Below are 19675 nucleotides of genomic sequence, written 5' to 3' on the forward strand. Positions count from 1 at the left end.
AAAGCTCTAAGACTTCTTGCAATGTAAAGGGACAATTTAATGAAATCCCTGAACTTTTTTGTATGTCTATCATCTGGGTGTTAAACAAATGTTTGGGAATGTCTAAACAGACTTTCAATGTGAAGGTGTTAGTTTATTTACACAGGAAGCATCCTTTGTTTGAGCTACATCCTAATTTACAAAATGCATTACCATGCATTGGCAATTATGAAAGAAATTCCAGTTTTTCACACCCAGATAATTAACATGTTTTACAACAATTGAAAAACTAGTTCCTAAATGAAATGCAAGGCAGCCATACCAAGTTTTATGCTTACATGTCTTCAGTCAACTCTGCATTAGAAATTGTTGAATATATATCAAGTTTCTTTACATAATGTAATAGTTTCAAGTTTTTTTTTAATTGTATGTATTGTTTTACTGGGAACAAAACAAGTCTTTAACACATTTCCTTACCTTTTTAAATACATTAACAATTACGGGAAGCCACTAAAGGCCAAACTTTTCATAAATTATTGCCTACAATGATGCTGCAGCAATACTGCAATATTGTTATTGATTCTACATGACAGTAACTCTAAACAACAATAGCTGCAACATTGTTATTGTGTTAACCATGATATCCAAACCCTGACTTGTACTACTGACAGACCCACCCAATTTCAGTTTGCACTCATGAGACTAAGCCAAGAGCAAGTAGTTCCATTTATGTCAAGAACCATCAAATGGGGCTTCAAGGCCATAAAGACAGAACCAAGAATTCATTGCAACCTGGAATATGAGGAAAGAAAAAGTAAGAGGTATGTAGGCATATAAAGGGATTGCATTATTTTACAAAAAGTGATTTCAATATAAGTTGTAAAATATTCTTATTTAGCTGCAATGTCTAAGAGACTCCTGCTACTGTTAAGTTCAAGCATAGTTAAGGTATGTACAGTTGGGGGGATTGGGTGAGATTTGCACCTAGTTTGGAGAGCCTAGTAGTACTCTTTATTTACCTAATCCCTAAATCACTTGTCATTAGCAGCATGAGAAATTTTAACTTATGGTTAACTCCCCTTATAGGACTTTGTCTATAAACTTTAAAAAAATCATGTCTCAGGATCTTGTTTCATCTTCAGTTTTCCCAACCAGGCACAGTGTCTTTGATTCAGATCAGACTGCTGTTCAAAACAGTAAACCGCTACATAGTGGTTGAAATATAGCCAGCCAAATTTGCAATCAATAAATCATGGCTTTTCTGGTTTGCTATATCACTTGATGAAATACTCATGCAGTACTTGCATCTTGAACTGCCAACCTTCCAGTAGACAAGCCCAGTGTCTTAACCACTTGGCCATTGCACTCCTGGAGTCATCCTATTCTTATGCTAATAAGAGTTATTAATTTTATGGCTTCCTATCTTATACATAATTATACATAATTATCCTAGGTGGCTAACAACATGCAATAAAACCCCAAAAATGATCCACAAAACCCTTATTCAAAAACATAATTATGGTGCACAACGAGGACAGGCTTACATCACCTAATTGATGGCTAAGTGAATCTAGAAAACTCGCATAGTTACCAATAGAAAATTCAGCACAATCCCAATTCAGTTTAGGGTTTTGTAATGCTGAATCTAACATATTTTCTTATCATCAAATATTTTTGTGTCTACATGACTTGCTATTTATTTTTATCTTCTGGTATTTTAGACTATTGATTAGAAATCATACTATTTTTAAATTCTAAAATATCACTGTATTCTTATTGATTATATTTAGAGATTTATGAACATCTTTTGTTGAAACTAGTCCTCGACTCATGACCATAGTAGAAATCAAACACAATTGAAAGTTATGATAGCTGTTAAGTGAAACACTGTAACCTCACTTATGTACCTCCATCCCTGCTCTTTCCAATATGGTCATTAAACAAACTCATGGATTGCTAAGTGGACCACAGGGTGGTCTCAGGAGCCCTGGGAAAAGGCTTGGGAAGGCCTAGTGCAGGCCCTGCACTGGGCCTCCCCCATCCCGAGGCACTCCATTTTGCATTCCTTGGGTCTGCTTCCCATCCCACTGGCCCCACACTCTCTTCCTCACTTTCATCACACACCTGTCTTTCAAAGATCTTCAGCGCTCAGGTTAGGGAAGGAAAGCATGCCTCTTTGTTCTTGGGCTGCATGGTGCAATCGAGGAAGAAGCCACTATTTCCTGGATGGCTGCATTGAATTGTGGGTTAAAATGGCAGCCTCTTCTAAAATCATGCCACATGGCCCTGGAATGGAGGGGCTTATCCTGCTTTCTTAACATGAGTTCCAGACAATTGCAGATCACTGTGGAGCTTTCTGGAACTTGTATAAGCAGCAGAGCATCGTTCTGTATTCCTGGGCTGCATTACACGATCCTAGAAGCAGTTGGCATTTTCTGGTGGCCACTTCCACGATCACACCATATGGCCCAGGAGCAGCATGTTCCCCCTTCCCTAATCCAAGCTCCAGAGACCTTTGAAAGATAAAGAGGAGGGTGTGGGGCTTGGTGTAGTTAGAAGTAGGCCCAAGCCTTATGGGACCCATGAGGGGAATGGGGGAGATAGGCAGGGAGGTGCTGCAGCATACCAGAAATCTGTCATAAACACAAACAACCATAGGAGTACTTCAGAAGCCATAACTGGTCATAAATAGCTTTTGAGGAGTCCATCATAACATCTTATGATGCTGTGTGATTGGTCTTAAGTTGAGGACCTATTAAACAATTATAATAATTAATATACAATAATAAATAACTAATCCTTCAGTATTCATTTATTTAAGGAAATAATTTACCTGCCACATGCGCTTGAAGTGTCTGAAGCCAAACATTGTAAACTACCCCATGTCCAAAAAAATATGAAACCATTTGAAATTGCCAGGTCAGCAGATAATTCCACATTACATCTTCTAAAAGCCAAGCAGCACACAAGATGCTGTTGATTTATAGAATCTGGTCTCATCTTCTGTGTCTATATATAGTGTATATGACATAAATCCTTTATCTCAAACTGTAGCTTCCTAGAAATCCGGCAGCAAACTTGTTGTACAATATGAAATTAGCCATCCATTAATTCATTGAAAATTGCACGAGTCTATCTAATGCTATAACGCTTTTCCTGTAAATTACTCACTAAACTTTTAAATACAGCTTTGCTTTAAAGCAATTTTAAAATATTTTGATACATTATAAAAATATGCTTTTGTAAAAAAAGCACTATAAAATTATTTTAATCAAACTACTTAAAGCATACACAGCTTTTATGTAGAGATAGTTATACATTTAGTATGAAATCAAGTGTCAAGCAATCCTCCAACATTACTTGGAAAAAATCTTTGAATTCTCTTAAAAGAGTTGCTTTTAGAGAGGTGCTAGATTTCTGGAAGCACAGAGAAGAACTTGCCCCACTGTATATCAAGGGAGGCTGTGTGGAGAGGGCTTCCTCTTTTAAATTCTTGGGACTGCTTATTAGTCAAGATCTCACCTGGAAAAATAACGTCTCTGGTGATTGGAAAGGCCCAAAAGAGACTTCATTTCCTTAGAGTCCTGCGAAAAAATCAGGTGTAACAACGGCTGATGACCTCTTTCTATTGGTCCACCACAGAAAGTGTTCCCACATATTGTGTTACAGTATGGTATGCTGGTTTAACAGCTGCAGACAGGAAGGCACTACAGAGTGATCAATTTGGCACAAGAAACCATTGGTTGCCCTCCGACACCACTGGACATCGCCAGATCTCGCTGCTTTAGCAGAGTAAGGAAGATACTCAGAGATGATTCACACCCTGGTCAGTCTCTCTTTGCACTTCTACCATCGGGCAGAAGACATCAAAATATAGCCAGCCGAACAAAGGTTTAAAGATAGTTTCTATCCTTGGGCTGTGAAACTTTTAAATACAACCACAATCACTCCATGCATACGCTAGGTTTTTTTTTCTTTCTTTTTTCATTTCTGTTATAATTTTGCCCGTCAGGTTAAAACCAATTTTGTTGTATTTAAGTACAATGACAATAAAGATTCTACTTATACTTATGCAGAAGCAGGTGCATCTTTCAGCAATTGTTAATAAAAAGTCTCTGGAAATTGTGGCTGAGTGAATTCAAGATAATATTAAGCATTATTAAGCTTTGTGTGTTCTGTGGCTGATTCAGACAAGACCTGCTGATCATTATTTATGTCCTCATACAGCAATAGTAGCTCATTTATTAATAAATGAGATCACTAGTCACAGCCCCTAGCCAATTCCACCGAAAATTATAGGTGTTGAGGTCCAAACAACCGGAGGGCATCCGGTTGGGTAAAGGCTGAGACTTAGGAAATTGTACATCTTCTCCCCTGGAGAAAGGACATTGAAACTCCGCCCTGAAAATCCTCCTCCAAATAAGCAACTATAGTATGTACCGTCTGCTTTATGCTGCAGGGCGGGACCCTAGAGTGTATTTATAGTAATGATGATAAAACGAAAAGCGTTCGAGGGATACAAGCTCAGCTCACAGCAACGTCAGAGTCCATCAAGCACGCCTACACTTCAGCAACTCCAACCACCCGCCAAACTCCAAACAGACAGACACCGAGGAGCGAAGGTTTTTGTCAATATAAAGGGAGGGGGGCGGGGAAGGGGAGGACGGACGCAGGCGCGTTTTTCTGCTTCATGATTTCTCCCGCCCTCTTCCAACGAAGCCTTCATAAGGTGGAATTCAACCGTTGGGTATAGTCGCGTGCACCTGTTTTTTATTCGTTTCTGCTAGGCGCGAGCTAGTGTGGGTGACGTGTCCTTAACCGCAACCAATCGGAGCAAGGAATGAAAAAACACAGCGGGTGTCCCGCCTCCGCCTTTCCCCCTCCTCCCCGACTGGGGCGGAGCGGTTCCTTTCAGGCAGGCGCTGGCTGGGCAGTGATGGCGGACGATGTGCTCGGGAAGCTAAGGACGGAACAAGGCGGCGGCGACGGCGGCGGCGCTCAGCCGGAGACGGCGGCTGCCTCGTCTGGAAGCTGGTTGTGGGGAAGCTGGTTCGACATGCTATTTATCTTGACGCTGGTGGTCGTGACGCTTTTGGCCTATCAGGTCTACAAGCGCTGGGGCAAAAGGATCGGAGCTGGGGGCGCGGCGCAACAAAGTCAGGCCCACTCCTTGCCCCGCATGAAGCGGCGGGACTTCACTCTGGAGCAGCTGCGCGAGTACGACGGCGCGCGGTTGCCGCGCATCCTTCTGGCCGTCAACGGCAAAGTCTTCGATGTAACCAAAGGCAGCAAGTTCTACGGGCCCGGTGAGGGAAGAAAAGAGGGTTGTTGCTTTTCTTCCTGACTCAACGCAGTTGGGGGGCATGAGGGGTCTTGAGTATTGCTGTGGGTAGAAAGGCCTTTGGGGGAGAGAAGGTTGGACAGTCTTTTCAACTAGTTCCCACATTAAGCCAATCTGTGGTTAACCTAACCAGGATTTACTACATTGTTTGGGTTCACTTAATTTATTACTAATTTCAGGCTAATGATGTCTTGTGTGAGCCCAATAAGAGCAGATACTTATTAGATAAAAGAAGCAACTTTATTTTATTGGATAAAAGAGGTGCCGACATTCCTTTAGCCCTTGGCGTGAGTAGATGGAAACAGATGTTCTTTCAGACAGAAATCTAAATCTGGTCAAAGTTCTTGAGTAGTGTCATTTCATTAAGGCTGTCTTGTCATCTTAATTGAAGATATTTCAACAGTTGGAATTGAATATGGCCATAGTCCAGCTTATTACATTGTGTTAAATATGAGTAGGCAGTTTTGATCTTATCATAGTTTTTTATAGTAATGGCTACTCATAGTTACCTTGAAAAAAATCCCCAGCTTTCAATTAAAAATGAACTGAATGTGTTTTTAAGATAGTGTAGAATTGTAGTGATATTTTGCATTACAATTTGTAAGAAATATGAAAATTAGATTCTTGTGTAGATTTCAATGAACTTGATAGTTAAAATCTATTGTGAATGAATAGTACAGAATTGTAATAACAATAGCAGACATCTGCCAAGAAGCATGTAGTGTATAGTAAAAAAAACATGGAATAAGTCAAGTTATTTCTAATGTAGGTAAGCGTAGTTGTAAGTAAAATAAGTAGGTTCAACTAATTCTACTGCTATTTTTAAATACTTAGAATCATAAACAACTTAATTATGTTATTTTAAAAGCTATCACTTTATATAGTATGCATAGGGAGCCCATTGAAATTCCTATGTTGTTAAATGATGGAAAGTGAGTTGTAGTGGCTGCTATATTTTTAAAAATCTTTTGTGAAAAAAAAATCTGAATGCTGTTTAAAAATTGGTTACCTCTAATAGCTATTTGCTTTTATTGTAAATAAAGTTTGAAAGCCAGCAAAGTAGTTGAGACAACAGTTTAACCTATCAGCATTCTTTTAAATATATTTCATGTAGCTTATGTGTAACTTGTACTACAGGATTCAAGTAGCTAACATACTTGGACCATTAGATCTTGCTAATCTAGATATTTGGGTTAATTTAGGACAACATAATTGTAGCAAATTAATGTATCAAGGTAAATGTTCACACATACAGTAGAAATTGGTTTGTTTATCAGTATTGTAAATATTGAGTATATAACAATACATTTACAACTCTAAATAACTTAATCTAAATAACTGTAAAATTTCTATACCAATCCTTATTCTTAAGACAGTTATTCAAAAGTATAAACATTACATGTTTATTATATCATTAGGCCCACCCATGCTAGGTAGCATATTGGGCACCAAGAAATTCCCTGCATCTTTGGTCTTGGGAAGTACTTCAACATCTTCCCATGTGATGTTTACAGCCTTTACATCTTCCATGAATGTTCTTCACCATGTATTTAGAGATAATTCAAAATAATGTGCCCCAAACATATTGTCTTTCTTAAAAGCCCTTTTGAAATAAAAATATTTCTAATTCTTCAGGAATATAAACAGTGGCAAAGATTCTGGCTGGGAGAGATGGTCCTGCAAATACATAGGTGACAAGTTATATAAGGCTTTAAACCAGCACTTTGAATTAGAATTGAAAGCCTACTGGCATTCAGTATAGTAACCTCAGCATAGTTGTCCTACTACTAAATGTTTTGTTCTGAACTAATTGCTGTTACTGAATCATCTTCAAAAGCAGTGCCATGAAAAAGGCAATATACTAGCCTGGAAGTGATGAGGATATGAATCACTGTTTCAAGGGATCCCTATTAGAAAAAGCTCCACACATCTGGCACATCAGTCCAACTGGGAAAAAGCCTTCCTGGCCACAGCTTCCAATTATTGTTTAAGCAGTACCCACAATTCCAGGACTACTCCCAATATGCATTCCTGCTCTTTTAGAGGAAATACAGCAATCTTTAGAGGCAAAATAATGATTGAGATCAAAACATATTAATTACATAGAGCTAATTATCTTGCATGAATACATCTTTTGATCTTTTGGCCATCTAAATTCTTACAGCTTCCAAACACCTAGTTAGAACTTCTTCAACATATCTGGCTCAGTTAGAGTTGCAATGTGTAGTAATCATCAATATATTGATGGTATGTCACGCTCCCTGCAATTTTGTGTAATTAGTGAAAAGCATGGGAGAGAACACGAAGTTCTATGCCATCGCTCAGTGAAGGAGCCAAGTACTTGACCCACTTTTCTTCCAGACATTTGGAAGGATCCATTACTCATAGAATGTCCAGCAGGATACCATGTTGCAGAGAGGTCCAATAGGTTCAGGTGTGCACTCCCCATCCAAGTCCTAGTAGAGGTTATCAACCAAGACAGACAATGTTGTTCCTGTCCCATGCTTGGGTTGAACTTTGAATAGAAAGGGTCATATACTATATTTCCTGTAGAATCTTCTGAAGATGAATTCTCACTACCACCTTTAAAATCTTCTCCCAAGGAAGAAATTACATAAAATTGTCCAGTGTGGTTTATTAAATTTATATGTTAACTTGTTAGACAACTATAGATGGCTATAGGTTTGAAAACTTCAATACAGGAAAATAATGTTAAAACAAAATGTAAACTATGTTGTGTTGAGAGCCAAATGCCTCCTATAATTCCAACAAAGTTAAATAAGTCCCTGGCCTAACACCTGAGGGAAGAACCAGGACTTACGACTTTCTTAAAGCGTGCTAAATTTGGGGGTGGATACTGTAAAATAGAAGGAACATCTGGGTTCCATTAGGTGCCAGTATTTAGTAGATGGATTAGATTTTTAAAAAAGTACTTTCAAGAGGAATTTTTAGTGATACAATACATTGCCCAAAAAAGTAGCTGCCTCCTTTCAAGATTGGCTACACCTTTCTTGATTCAAAGAGTTATTTATCTCCTCTCAAATCCAGGTTCACTTTTCCAATCACCTGAAAGAGCCAAGTAGGCATGGTTTTAGTGAACAGTTGAATAGCTGCAGAAAACAGATTTGGCCAGAAATGATATGTAGTAATTATCAATGTCTTATGAAAAGACTTATGAATTCTGCCCTCCTCAAGAATAACATGTCTGTTGTGATTCAGAATGTACTATAGTAGGCACTTTAGAATGTACCATAAACACAGTGTCTTTATTTAGGGATTGCTTCAGACAACAACCATTTGCAATTGTGACATTGGTGAAAAAGTAACTTTGCAACAAATGCCTGCATTTATGATCTTTACAGCATCCCTCTCTGTAATATGTTCACCATTACCATTAGGTAGTATCCATTGTCTTCTCACAGAGCAGAGACTACTTAAACAAGGTATCTCTTCTTCAGCTACTTTTTTGGGCAATGTATCACTAAAAAATGCCAACACAAATTAATAAATTCAGCTCTGTGATCTTAATTAGTAGATTAGAACCTTGGACTGACAGTTGCAGCATTTAACTGACTAGGTCATAATCAATTTCAGAAAGCTGCCTTTTTCCTCCTAAGTTAATGCTAGGCAAACTGCTGTTGTAAGTGCATTTGTTTCAATGTCTGTTCCCATTGTGTGTTTGGTTACTCTTTTGAAATTCCTTCCTCTCCAATGAATGTAAATACAAACATTCTCTTGGTAATAATTTCACTGCTGGGGTGAGGATTTTAAAGGGCCAGGGAGTAGGAAAAGGGCTATAAGATTTGCCCTTTTACCTGGCTTCCTTGTGACAAAGTTCCAGAAGCCTTCCCTGTTGGTTGAGCTAACCCTGCTGTTTGGGATCATGCCCTTCTGACACTATAAAGCAAAGGAAAGCTGAAATAAAATCCTAAACACAGTTCATTTAATGACTACATTGCTGTTCCCAATTTTAGTTGTTACATGAGGATTACCTGTACCTATTCAAGGTTGTCATCTATCATTGATAGGAAACTACATGTATTTGTAATGTATTCAGTGGGCTTCAAACAAAACTCTACCATGTCAAAATGTAATGAGTACATTTTGTGATCCTTCTTTGGCCATGGCATGCATTTAACAATATGCTTTTTGAAATAGATGCTAGAAATGTAAATTCTAAACTACTTAAATCTAAGAGCAAAATAACATTGGCAAGCACGATGTCATTCATCCCATATTGGATATGGAATGTCTAAATGGGTACAGTTTCCAGTTCTATTGATTTCAGATATACAGTGGTACGTTGGCACTTGACAGTTTCAAAACCTGTTGCATTGTGATGCAAAAATGTCCCAGTACTCGTTTGTTTGGTACTCAACCTGCTGTGATAGGAAAAGGGGAACAGCCGCAGAGAACAGACAGGAAGTTGGCCATGCTGTGAAGGTTGCTGCAAAAGGAAAAGAGGCAGACAGGAAAACCTTCCCAATGGAACAAAAGATCACGTGGTAAGTTACATAGTTTATTTGGTACTTGTTGCACCTCCCGAATCAATTAACTACAAGTACCGAGGTACCACTGTATTCACATTCATACCTGGGCTCCTGAATTCCTAGGGACTGAAAAATGCTTAGGTGTGGCTGGACTGGAACTCTTCCTGATCTAGAAAAACTAGACAACCCATGATCCCATTGGATCATTCTTTCAGAGATACTTCCTAAACAGAAAAATCAAATGATTAAGGGCTGGCAAAAAAGCAGTGGGAGCAGGAGTGACTTCTGATTTCCTGCCGGCTTCCCCATTGATTTTGCTTGTAGGAAGCTAGCGGGATGCATCAGAAATCACAATCGTGACCACAACTTTATGAAAACAACTGATGTGTAGATTCTTGAAATACCAGTTATGTGGTGTAATGGCTCTTGGTTTTTATATACATTCTTATAAGTTATTGGATTTGAGGCACCTTGATCCAAAGAATGTTTTTCTATAAGTGCACTATTTGGGCTAATTGAAAGAGACAAACAGACAGGAGGAATTTAGTAGTATAGATAGGACAAGAAAAGTTAAATGGGAAAAGTTAAAATTTCTGAGGAGGTATCATGTTGCCTAGATGGGTTTCTTAAATCTCTTGATACATCAGAATTTGCTTTTGAAGTGGAATTGGCTTGTAAACAATCTGCTGAGATATAAATATAGGTGAATGAAGAGGAAAAGGAGGATTATTTGGTGCTTAAGATTTCATGTTAGTTTTATTCATATATTTTCTTCAGCAGTAGAAATTTATAATGGGAGTAATTAGGTATAAGATAAGAAAAATAAAGAGCTGACTCAGAAATATGTGCAGAAAAGTGGAAGTAAGCATATCTAGTGTTATATTTGTAAACTGTATGTACATATCAGAGATTCATCAAGAGAGTGTTTCCTGTCAGTTTTTCTGTAGATTGATTGGGATTATAGCTGAGATATTTGAGATGCATAAATATTTTGTTTTTTCATCTTTTAGCTTAATTATTTCTTACATATGTCAATCAACAAATGTACCCACCCCAATCTAGTATTACTGGGATAAATAGGCACATTTGTAACTTTGAGAGTACATGCCATGGACAATCACAAAATCTCTCTTTCCAAGAAGACATGATGGTGAACAACTGCTTTTACTTTTCAGGATTTCAGAATTTTACTTTCAGTTTTGTCTTCTCTGAGAATGTGTCTCTCCCATCTCCCAAAGCACCAGATAGCAGCACCTATTTTTGTTTTTTTTTTTAAATTTAAAAATAATGCCTATCAAGTGAGATACTTCAGACTAGTGTTTTACAGCATACCAGGTTCCATTTAATTTTGTTAAATTAAAATTCTAAAAATGTAGTACAGGGAATCACATATGATAAAACTATTTGTTTTATCATTAGCTTAATATTTATATTAATGTACATAAGCTTAATATTTGTCTTTTAAGTACTGGTCTGGCCATATATTCCTCAGCATTTTAATAGATACATTCTTTTTCCTACTTTTTATAATATGTGCAGATTTTTTTTAAAGGAAGGTTTTTTTTCCTGCTGTCACATTATAATTTGCCGAAAAATTACATCTAATTCTAACTTTCTTAAAAATCAATCATGTATTAGTGGCAAGCATGCATGTTTTTTCCAAATCCTCTGTGAACAGTAGAAACATTAGAAAGTAGTGTTTATGATGTATAATAATACTAAATGAGGTGCAGTCTGATATGGGAGACAGGTCTAAAAAATAAAATTTCTGAGAAAAGGTTGAAGATGCTCTCTTCAATCTTTTGAAGGTTAAAATCTCTCTCACTTGCCAAAAGAATGAATCAATGGTTCAAAAAGAGGTTGTGAAAAAAAAGAGCACACTTCAGAATAGAAGTACAAGGTTTATAAGCTGCACATATAACACCATTCATGTTATGGTCTTCAGAAAATTTCTGGATTATACTGATTTTTTTCATTTTTTTTAAACTGCAGTAAGGGTCAGAATAACTATATCAAGCCTATGTGAGTGTTAATGCACTGATCTTATTCCTTGAAGTATCATAAGAGGGCAACTCTGAAAATTCCATTATTATATTGGTTTGCTGGCCATACTCTATAACCATGATGGCGAACCTATGGAAAACAAAACAGCCTTTGTTTTCGGCCATTTTTTACCTTCCGGAGGTTTCCCTTAGCCTCCGGAGGTCAAAAAACAACCCAGGCTTCAGGGAAGCCTCTGGAGGGCATAAAATGGCCAAAAACAAAGGCTGCATGCGCGCTGGCGCTGATGGGGCAACTTCGAGGTTGCCCATAGGGCTGTTTTTCACCCTTAGGTGGCTTCCCTGTAGCCTCTGGAGGGTGAAAGACGGTCCTACGGGCAACTTCCGGTTTTCAAAGCCTCCAGGGGAGAGGGCAGGAGAGGCCGTTTTTGCCCTCACCAACCTCCTAGAAAGCCTCTGGAGCCTGGGGAGGGAGAAAAAGGGTCCATTGTGCACCAAAAGCGGGGGGAGGGCAGAGGTCACATGTGCATGCACGTGAGGGTCGTACAAATAGAATTATGGGTGTGGGTACGCCCGCACACGACCCCCCCTGGGCTCTCCCTGCTTTTGGCATGTGATGGGAAGATTAGCCCCTCACTGCTCTATAAGTCTCTCAGAAGCCAATATTTTAAAATGAAAATTCAAAATCAGCCAAAGAAAATTGACTATCTTTGTTATAGTTTGCTTGTTTCTTTTGTAAGTGGAATGGATTTTTCAAAGTTAGTTTTTTGAAGAGTTTATTATTACCATGGTGCCTGTCTTTCTTAAATCTAAGCTTCTTTTTACTTAATGTTCTAGAATACAACATGGATAGCATTCCCTTCAAAATCTTGTGAACTTTGCCATAACAATTTGATGTCCAGGAGTTATGTTTGTGCAGATTTCAATTGGATACTAAAACCTATGGGATTTTAGCTTTTATAAACAGGCTAAATTTATTGAGCCAATATATTCTGATACTTTTATTGAAAAATAGTTTATATTCTTACGTTTTGTCAATACATTCCAAAACATGTTAAATATAAATCCTTATGAGTTATTATAATCAGATTTTTGATCTTCCGCAGCTTTACATCAGAATCATCTAGCATTGAAAATAACATAATTGGAGACTATTAAATTCATTGTAGAGACACATGGTTCAACCAAAGGTAGTTTTTTTTCCAGTTCCATTGATAACAGTAGGAAAGAAGAATCCCCTTATATCGACTAAGCTAAAAGAGCTATTTTAAGAAATTTATATTTTGTTCTGATTACCATTTAATATACCTTCGAATTCATTTTTTTACAATAACTAATCATTTAGGAACTTTCTCGTGTTCCCTTTAACTTTTGTGAGTTTGTTTAAGATGAGGTCCCAAATGTTGAGAGGAGCACAAAATGTAGATTTCACCCTGGGGAAAGATTTATTTTATGAATATTGAACTTCCAAGATGTTGTTTTTTTTTCTAATCTGTGATTCAGTTTAAAAAAAAATCAGAGTGACAGATTTGTATGAATTTCAGCATGCTCCATTCCCTTCTGATGCTAATGGATAGTGGGTTTTTGTGTGTGTCTGTATTTCAAAAGCAAAAAAACTATGGGTAATCTGGTAGTTTGGGGAATTTCTCCTTCACCTGCGATTATTTTCTTAATGAGGGGCTTTATAGTTATGGCAATTCGTTTTGTAGGGAAAAAAGTAAAAAATAAACTTCTTTGCTCAGCAATATTGAACGTATTTGGGGCATCTTAATATTACTATTTATCTACAATTAAAGAAATAGGGTATTGTTATATTACCTATCTTTTCTACTGTAGTGTAAAACTTTGGGCACCGGTTATTTTCCTTTGTGTATTGATGTGTAACCATCCTATTATGATGAGTTCTATAAGGAATTTGCCCCAAGCTGTAAAAAATGTAAGTTTCAGAAAAATGGCAATATGATAAACAATAAATAATTTGAATAAATGCATTTGTTCTTTTAGATTATAGCAGGGCTTTCAAACTTTGCAGTATGGAAGGTGGTACATATTACCACATTCATGAATAAAACTACATATATATAGTTATATATATATAACTACATACATTTAGTTATATATAAAACTACATACATTTAGTTATATATATATGTATATATATATATAACTAAATAAGCAAAATAAATAAATTTGATCTATCTGGCAGATGGTTGTGTTAGATACCCACAGATTTAACCATCTTTCAAAATGTGCTTCAGTTTTGATCAATTATTGTTTTACCTGCTCAGGTTTTTTAATCATTTAAAAAAATTGTGCTTCCATGGGCATTCGAAAACCTTAGAATAGATTATCAACTTTAGATGAAATAGTCTACAATAATATTATAATGGCTTTTAGCAAGGGAATAACAACTTTTGCTACATGATTAGAAAGCAGGTACCAAATACAGCTGACTTTTTTTTAAAAAAATGATACGTTTGTGTTGCAGAGATAAAAGTTTAATAAAATGTGGGAATGAAATACGCAAAACTAAAGCTTATACCCAGTTATACCTCAAGATGGATTTTTCTGAAGTCCTAGCATTTTAATATTGGGCAAATGTTTCAGAAATTCATTTTTCAAAACTTGGTTATGTGTTGCAAATATATATTTACAGGTTGGATATGGTTCCACTTTCTGTACATGAGTGAACTTATAATTCCCGAAGCAATTGCTCGATAATAAGATTATCTCAATCTTTATGCTTGTATAAAATCATTGGGAATTGCAAGATATTTCTTATTTGCCTTACCAACTGAGAGCATCCATTGAAAAGTGTTATGATCTGTATGTGCAACGTTGAGCATCTTACACCTGGGGTCTGTATCTTAATTTTATATTTGTCCAAAGTTATGCTTTTTTTAAGATGAAGAGTTAAATGTTAGCTCCCTTATTGTTAGATAAATCCTAACATCATTTGTTCTATCATTGTTTAGCACAGAATACCATCAAATTTGAAGAAACACCTCTTCAATATAAAACAAACTTCGTACAATATAGAAAGAAATGATCTTGGGAAACAGTTATACATTTTTGCATTTCACATTTTAGCACAAATAATTTGTGTGCATCTGAGTATACACCCAAACACACAATGAACCAATTTGGTTCAGTGATTAAGCAACTATGTTAGAAATTGTGGGACTATTTTAGTTTGTGAAGCCAATAGAGTCACTTTCTGCCAGTCACCCTCTACCATCCTAGGAAGAAGGCAATGGCAAACCACTTCCAAAAACTTGGCAAGAAAACTGCACACACTAGTCAAAAGAGTGATTACTGTTTTGAAGCTGCAAATAAATATACATTTATATATGCATATATTATTTAGTCAGCCAAGAATCCAAGTGCGTTCCATACTACTGAAATACTAAAATCCAGTGATACATTAATAATTCTGTTTAATATAAGCACATAATAGAGGTAGTCCTTGACTTACAACCATATTTGAGCCCAAAATTTCCATTGCTAAATGAGACAATCCCTTAAGTGAGTTGTACCTCATTTTATGACTTTTATTGCTACAGTTGTTAAGTGATCACTCCAATTAAGTTAGTAAAACAGTTAAGTGAATCTGGTTCTCCACTGACTTTGCTTGTCAGAAGTCGCAAAAGATGATCACGTGACAGCATGACACTGCAAGTGTTATAAATATGAGCCTGTTGCCAAGTATCCAAATTTTGATCATGTGATCAGAGTTGTGCTGGAACAGTTGTAAATGAAAAACAGTCATAAGTCACTTTTGTCAGTGCTGTTGTAACTTTGAATGGTCAAGAAACAAAGGATTATAAATTGAAGACTATCTGTAAACAGTTTGTGCAATAAAAAAATAAAGCTTGTTTCTAATGTGAAATTCTTTATATTATTTTTAATAAGCAGATACAGATTCCATAGTATATAACCTGCAAATTAGATGAGTTATTTCCAAAGATAATTTGATAAATATTGATTAGTTTCTTTAAAGACAATGAAACTCCCCAATTTTTCAAGGAAAATGAGCCCTCTTGAATTTTGTACCTAAAGGAAAATGTTCAATGCCTTATATACTTTTCAACATCTTTTAGTACAGTTTTGGTGCAAAACCTGTTGCTTTATATAATCAGTGTAATAACTCTACTTTGTTCATATGGATACTCTTATGTTGACAGTTTTGTAGAGGAAGGACTATGTTGGGTGTAATACTCCTTAAGTGGTATTAGATCCAGGTAAAATAGAATAATTTTATATTTAGAAGTCTGAAATAGAAATGTATAGCAGGCAGCATCTCAATTGATTGCAAGAAATGATTTTTGTTTAGGATTTGTCAATCTTTCAAAATATTTTCTGGAATTAAAGAAGGTAATTGAAAGTATGAGTATTCAAGTACCTTATATTTTAGATGTAACTGATTGTTCAAATTTAATTATTTTAAAGAAAGATTTAGTCATTACGTATAGACAAGAATGAACATTATATCATTAAATATATGTAGTTTTATAAATGTATTTTTTCTGTTTTCAGAAGGTCCTTATGGAATATTTGCTGGCAGAGATGCCTCGAGGGGACTAGCAACTTTCTGTCTAGATAAAGATGCACTCAGAGATGAATATGATGATTTATCGGACTTAAATGCTGTGCAAATGGAAAGTGTTAGGGAATGGGAAATGCAGTTTAAAGGTAATTATTTTAATTGAAAGATTTCTTTCCATCAAATGGAAAACAAGCCATAGAAATACAGCTCAATATTTTTCAAATAGCATATACACATCTTGCTACAATAGTGGTAACTTCTCTTTTACAATAGTTCAAGAATGTGTGTGTGTGTGTGTGTATGTATGTGTGTGTATGCGAAATACCATGCACACATCATGAAATCTCCAGAACTGTAAAGCCTACAAATGTGAAATTTGGCATGTATGTTCCTTCTTAGCTTCTAGGTGCTCTCTAAGAAAGACTTTTTTGAAATGATCATCAGATTATTAGTATTTCTTATATTATTATTAACATGTTCTGATTCTAAAGAGTTAGATACTCTACTTCCCCTTCCAACCTGAAAAGAACCCTGTTCCAACTGCCATGTGGGTGTGACCAGAGCGTGACTCATTCGGCCTGCGGGCTGGGCGTTTAGACATTCTACTCCCCCTCCCCACCTGAAAAACCCTCTGATGCTAAGGGGTTAGACTGAGGGAGAGAAGGGGATAAGATAGGAAAGGCCTCTGGAGCAAGCCTGAGGGAGAGAAGGGGATAGGAGAGAATCAATGAGGCCAGCCTGAGGGAGAGACGGGGATAAGATTGGAGAGGCCTCTTTGGGGCAAGCCTGAGGGAGAGGAGAGGCTTCTGTGGAGCAAGTCTGAGGGGAGAGAAGGGGAGAAGAGAGGCCGATCATAACTACTAATTAATTTCCAAGCTTTAAGTGTCGATTTATCAAGCCTGATCACATAGTTTCATAGCGGAGCATGGGTATTCAGCTAGTATTTATATATAAAGAATTAATAGGAAGACAACTTTACTAGATTTCTGTTATCAGGTACAAAAAAAGCCCAAAACCCAACTTCAAGAGATGAAATGGGATGTAGAAGTATTTGATTGTATACTGTCTCCATAACTTCTGGAGTTGCAATTGAGACAAGGGTTTTTTGTTGTTGTTTTACTGGTTTTTTCCCCCTAACATTCACATGACTGAGGTTTCTACAGTGAGGCTCAAAAGTAATCTTTTAAGAATGATACTAGAGAAGTGGGACATGTCCCATATTTTCCATTCCCTTACATCACAAAGATATGTACTTTAAAAGCTTTCAGAGATAGCAGTATGTTCTTATCCTTGTATCTGAGTCAATTAACTCAGGTCTGTGCAATCTCAATTTATTCCTTAAAGAGAAACTGGAAGCTTCTGTACCCTCTGAGTTAATATGAGCTAGTTCATCTAAATCCCTGTATTGCTTCTCGTGTGGAATTACTAAAGGAGAACATGTAATATTTTCTTTACAATGGCAAAAGCTGTGATGGTTAAATGTCTTTGGAACATATTGCCTTTTCATTTAAAAGTTACTTTTGCAATACAAAAAGATGTATTACTTCAAGAAAATAGACTGTAATAAGACAGCCATGAAATTTATACATTTATGATGGCTTTCTGACAACAAATATAATAATTAGTATGATATCAACTGGTTTTTAAATGTATGTATTATAATATTATTTATATCTTTTCCAGAAAAATATGACTATGTAGGTAGACTCCTAAAGCCAGGAGAGGAACCATCAGAATATACAGATGAAGAAGATACCAAGGATCACACTAAACAAGAATGAACTTTGTAAATCACCAAAGTCAGGGGCCTTTGGAACTGTAATCTTTTATTCCCCTTCAAAGAATGCCCTACAACTTGGGTACACTTCATCTACTACAGAAAATGATTTGTTTTATATATGGTCCTTTCCTGATGAAGATTTGATTTGATTAGTAGGCATTCTTTGTGCTGCCAAACATTTTTTCTTTATTCCTTTTTTTTTTTTTTTGCAATTTATCTGTGTCTGGAAAGGCATCATTAATGGGGGCCAGGGATATAAAATGCAAAGAAAGTAATTTCTTGCAGCATGTTGAAGCCTTTGAACAGTTTGTTATTTACAGGCTTACGTGTTTCATGTGTAATTTCTACTTTTTGAGCTCTAAATGGAAAACTTAGTTCTTTTAAGGAATCCATAGTTAGTGTAGTGGCTGAAACATAATAAATGGGACTGCTCAGACTGAAAACTACTTCAGAGCTCTGCAGATTATATAGTTTCAAATAAAATTCTCCTAAAGGATAGAAGAGAATTTATTTGCAGACATTATCATCTGACATCTGCCTTCTATGCTTCTTTTTCCCCTGAATCAAAACAAAATATTTGTGCCTTATTTCACTTAGACTTGAATTGTTTTAGAAGAAAACCCAAAATATAATATGCGTCACTAAAAGCAGCATTGAAGATTGGCTAGAACAGTCAGTTTACTGGAACAGTTGATGTCATTTTGTATATAGAATATAAAGAAATACACAGTGTTATATATATAGATATATAGATATATATATATAAATAATGTGTGTGTGCGTCTATATACATACACATGCAAACTTTAAAGAGTATAATGGCCAAATGCTTTCTCCCTTTGCTTTTTAAATAAGCTCAATTAGTACTTTTTCCATCTCCAGGGAGCTCCTTAAAGATGAGGAGCCTAACCTCATATCATTGTGAAATGAGGGTGTGCATGGATGTGCTTGAGTGCAAAAAGTGGGAGGATGGTTCCTTCAGATATTGTAAATATGAATACAATTTTAATAAAGCATGTAAAATACCAAATGTGCTGTCAGACTTTATGTAGATGCTGAAAAGCTAGTATTGGTGGCTAGGACTCTGTGTTTCAGGACAAAAAGAAAAAAAGAAAACGACTTAATATTTTTGCACTGTATTAAATAAACCATTGGCCAGATATTTTTAATAATTTTGTCATTTCTCGTAATACATAAAATGCAACAATTTCAGTGAATAAAAATAGTGGCATATATCGACATAGAACATACATCTGGAAATACTTTGTTGAATATGTCATTCTCCTTTCCTAGCCTATTAACTGCATCACTTCTTTATTTTTTGATATAGCAAGTACTTTAAGAAATGGAACTTAGATTTTCTTCCAGGTTTTGCAAACTAGTCAGAACACTAATCCAGTTGTGGCATCCAACATTAAAAAGAAAAAGCATGCAATAAAGCATCAATGAGTCTGGCAAGAGGAAAATGTGATCTTCAATACATCTGTTAAGAGTATTTTCCACAAAAATATGTGAAAAGTATCTGGTCCCAAATGACCA

General features: G+C 36.2%; 3 protein-coding genes across 5 annotated transcripts in view; 1 reads left to right on the top strand and 2 right to left on the bottom strand.

Annotated features, from left to right (window-relative positions):
• The window catches only part of JADE1 (jade family PHD finger 1), a 165716-nt gene that overhangs the window by 138179 nt on the left and 7862 nt on the right, over positions 1-19675 (bottom strand). Inside the window, exon 1 of one of the 2 annotated variants that reach the window (XM_081959357.1) lies at positions 4420-4571. The exons of the other annotated variant lie outside the window; for it this stretch is intronic. The gene's annotated coding sequence lies outside the window, so the exon portion shown is untranslated. Of the gene's footprint in view, positions 1-4419; positions 4572-19675 lie in introns of those variants that run through there. 2 annotated transcript variants of the gene reach the window in all.
• PGRMC2 (progesterone receptor membrane component 2) lies at positions 4734-19166 on the top strand. Its single transcript, XM_081959370.1, has 3 exons — positions 4734-5285; positions 16347-16502; positions 18040-19166. Exons 1-3 carry the CDS (start codon positions 4820-4822, stop codon positions 18135-18137), a joined length of 720 nt encoding a protein of 239 aa, XP_081815496.1. The 5' UTR covers positions 4734-4819; the 3' UTR covers positions 18138-19166.
• LARP1B (La ribonucleoprotein 1B) overlaps positions 5356-19675 on the bottom strand; it is a 68097-nt gene continuing 53777 nt past the window's right edge. Inside the window, exon 20 of one of the 2 annotated variants that reach the window (XM_081959347.1) lies at positions 5356-9767. In XM_081959347.1, the coding sequence (XP_081815473.1) occupies positions 9640-9767 (128 nt within the window). In that variant the 3' untranslated portion in view covers positions 5356-9639. Of the gene's footprint in view, positions 9768-14688; positions 15550-19675 lie in introns of those variants that run through there. The other variant, XM_081959346.1, reaches the window with a different exon arrangement.

This window comes from Natrix helvetica, assembly GCF_964273705.1.
Source record: "Natrix helvetica genome assembly, chromosome: 7".
NCBI classification, from domain to species: domain Eukaryota; kingdom Metazoa; phylum Chordata; class Lepidosauria; order Squamata; family Natricidae; genus Natrix; species Natrix helvetica.

What these genes read in the sequence shown, in the direction of transcription:
- PGRMC2 (XM_081959370.1), top strand. Translation starts at nt 4,820, where the DNA reads ATGAAAAAACACAGCGGGTGTCCCGCCTCCGCCTTTCCCCCTCCTCCC. An exon ending in CAGCAAGTTCTACGGGCCCG is followed by an intron (nt 5,286 to 16,346) that starts GTGAGGGAAGAA and finishes TTCTGTTTTCAG; the next exon opens with AAGGTCCTTATGGAATATTT. An exon ending in ATGGGAAATGCAGTTTAAAG is followed by an intron (nt 16,503 to 18,039) that starts GTAATTATTTTA and finishes TATCTTTTCCAG; the next exon opens with AAAAATATGACTATGTAGGT.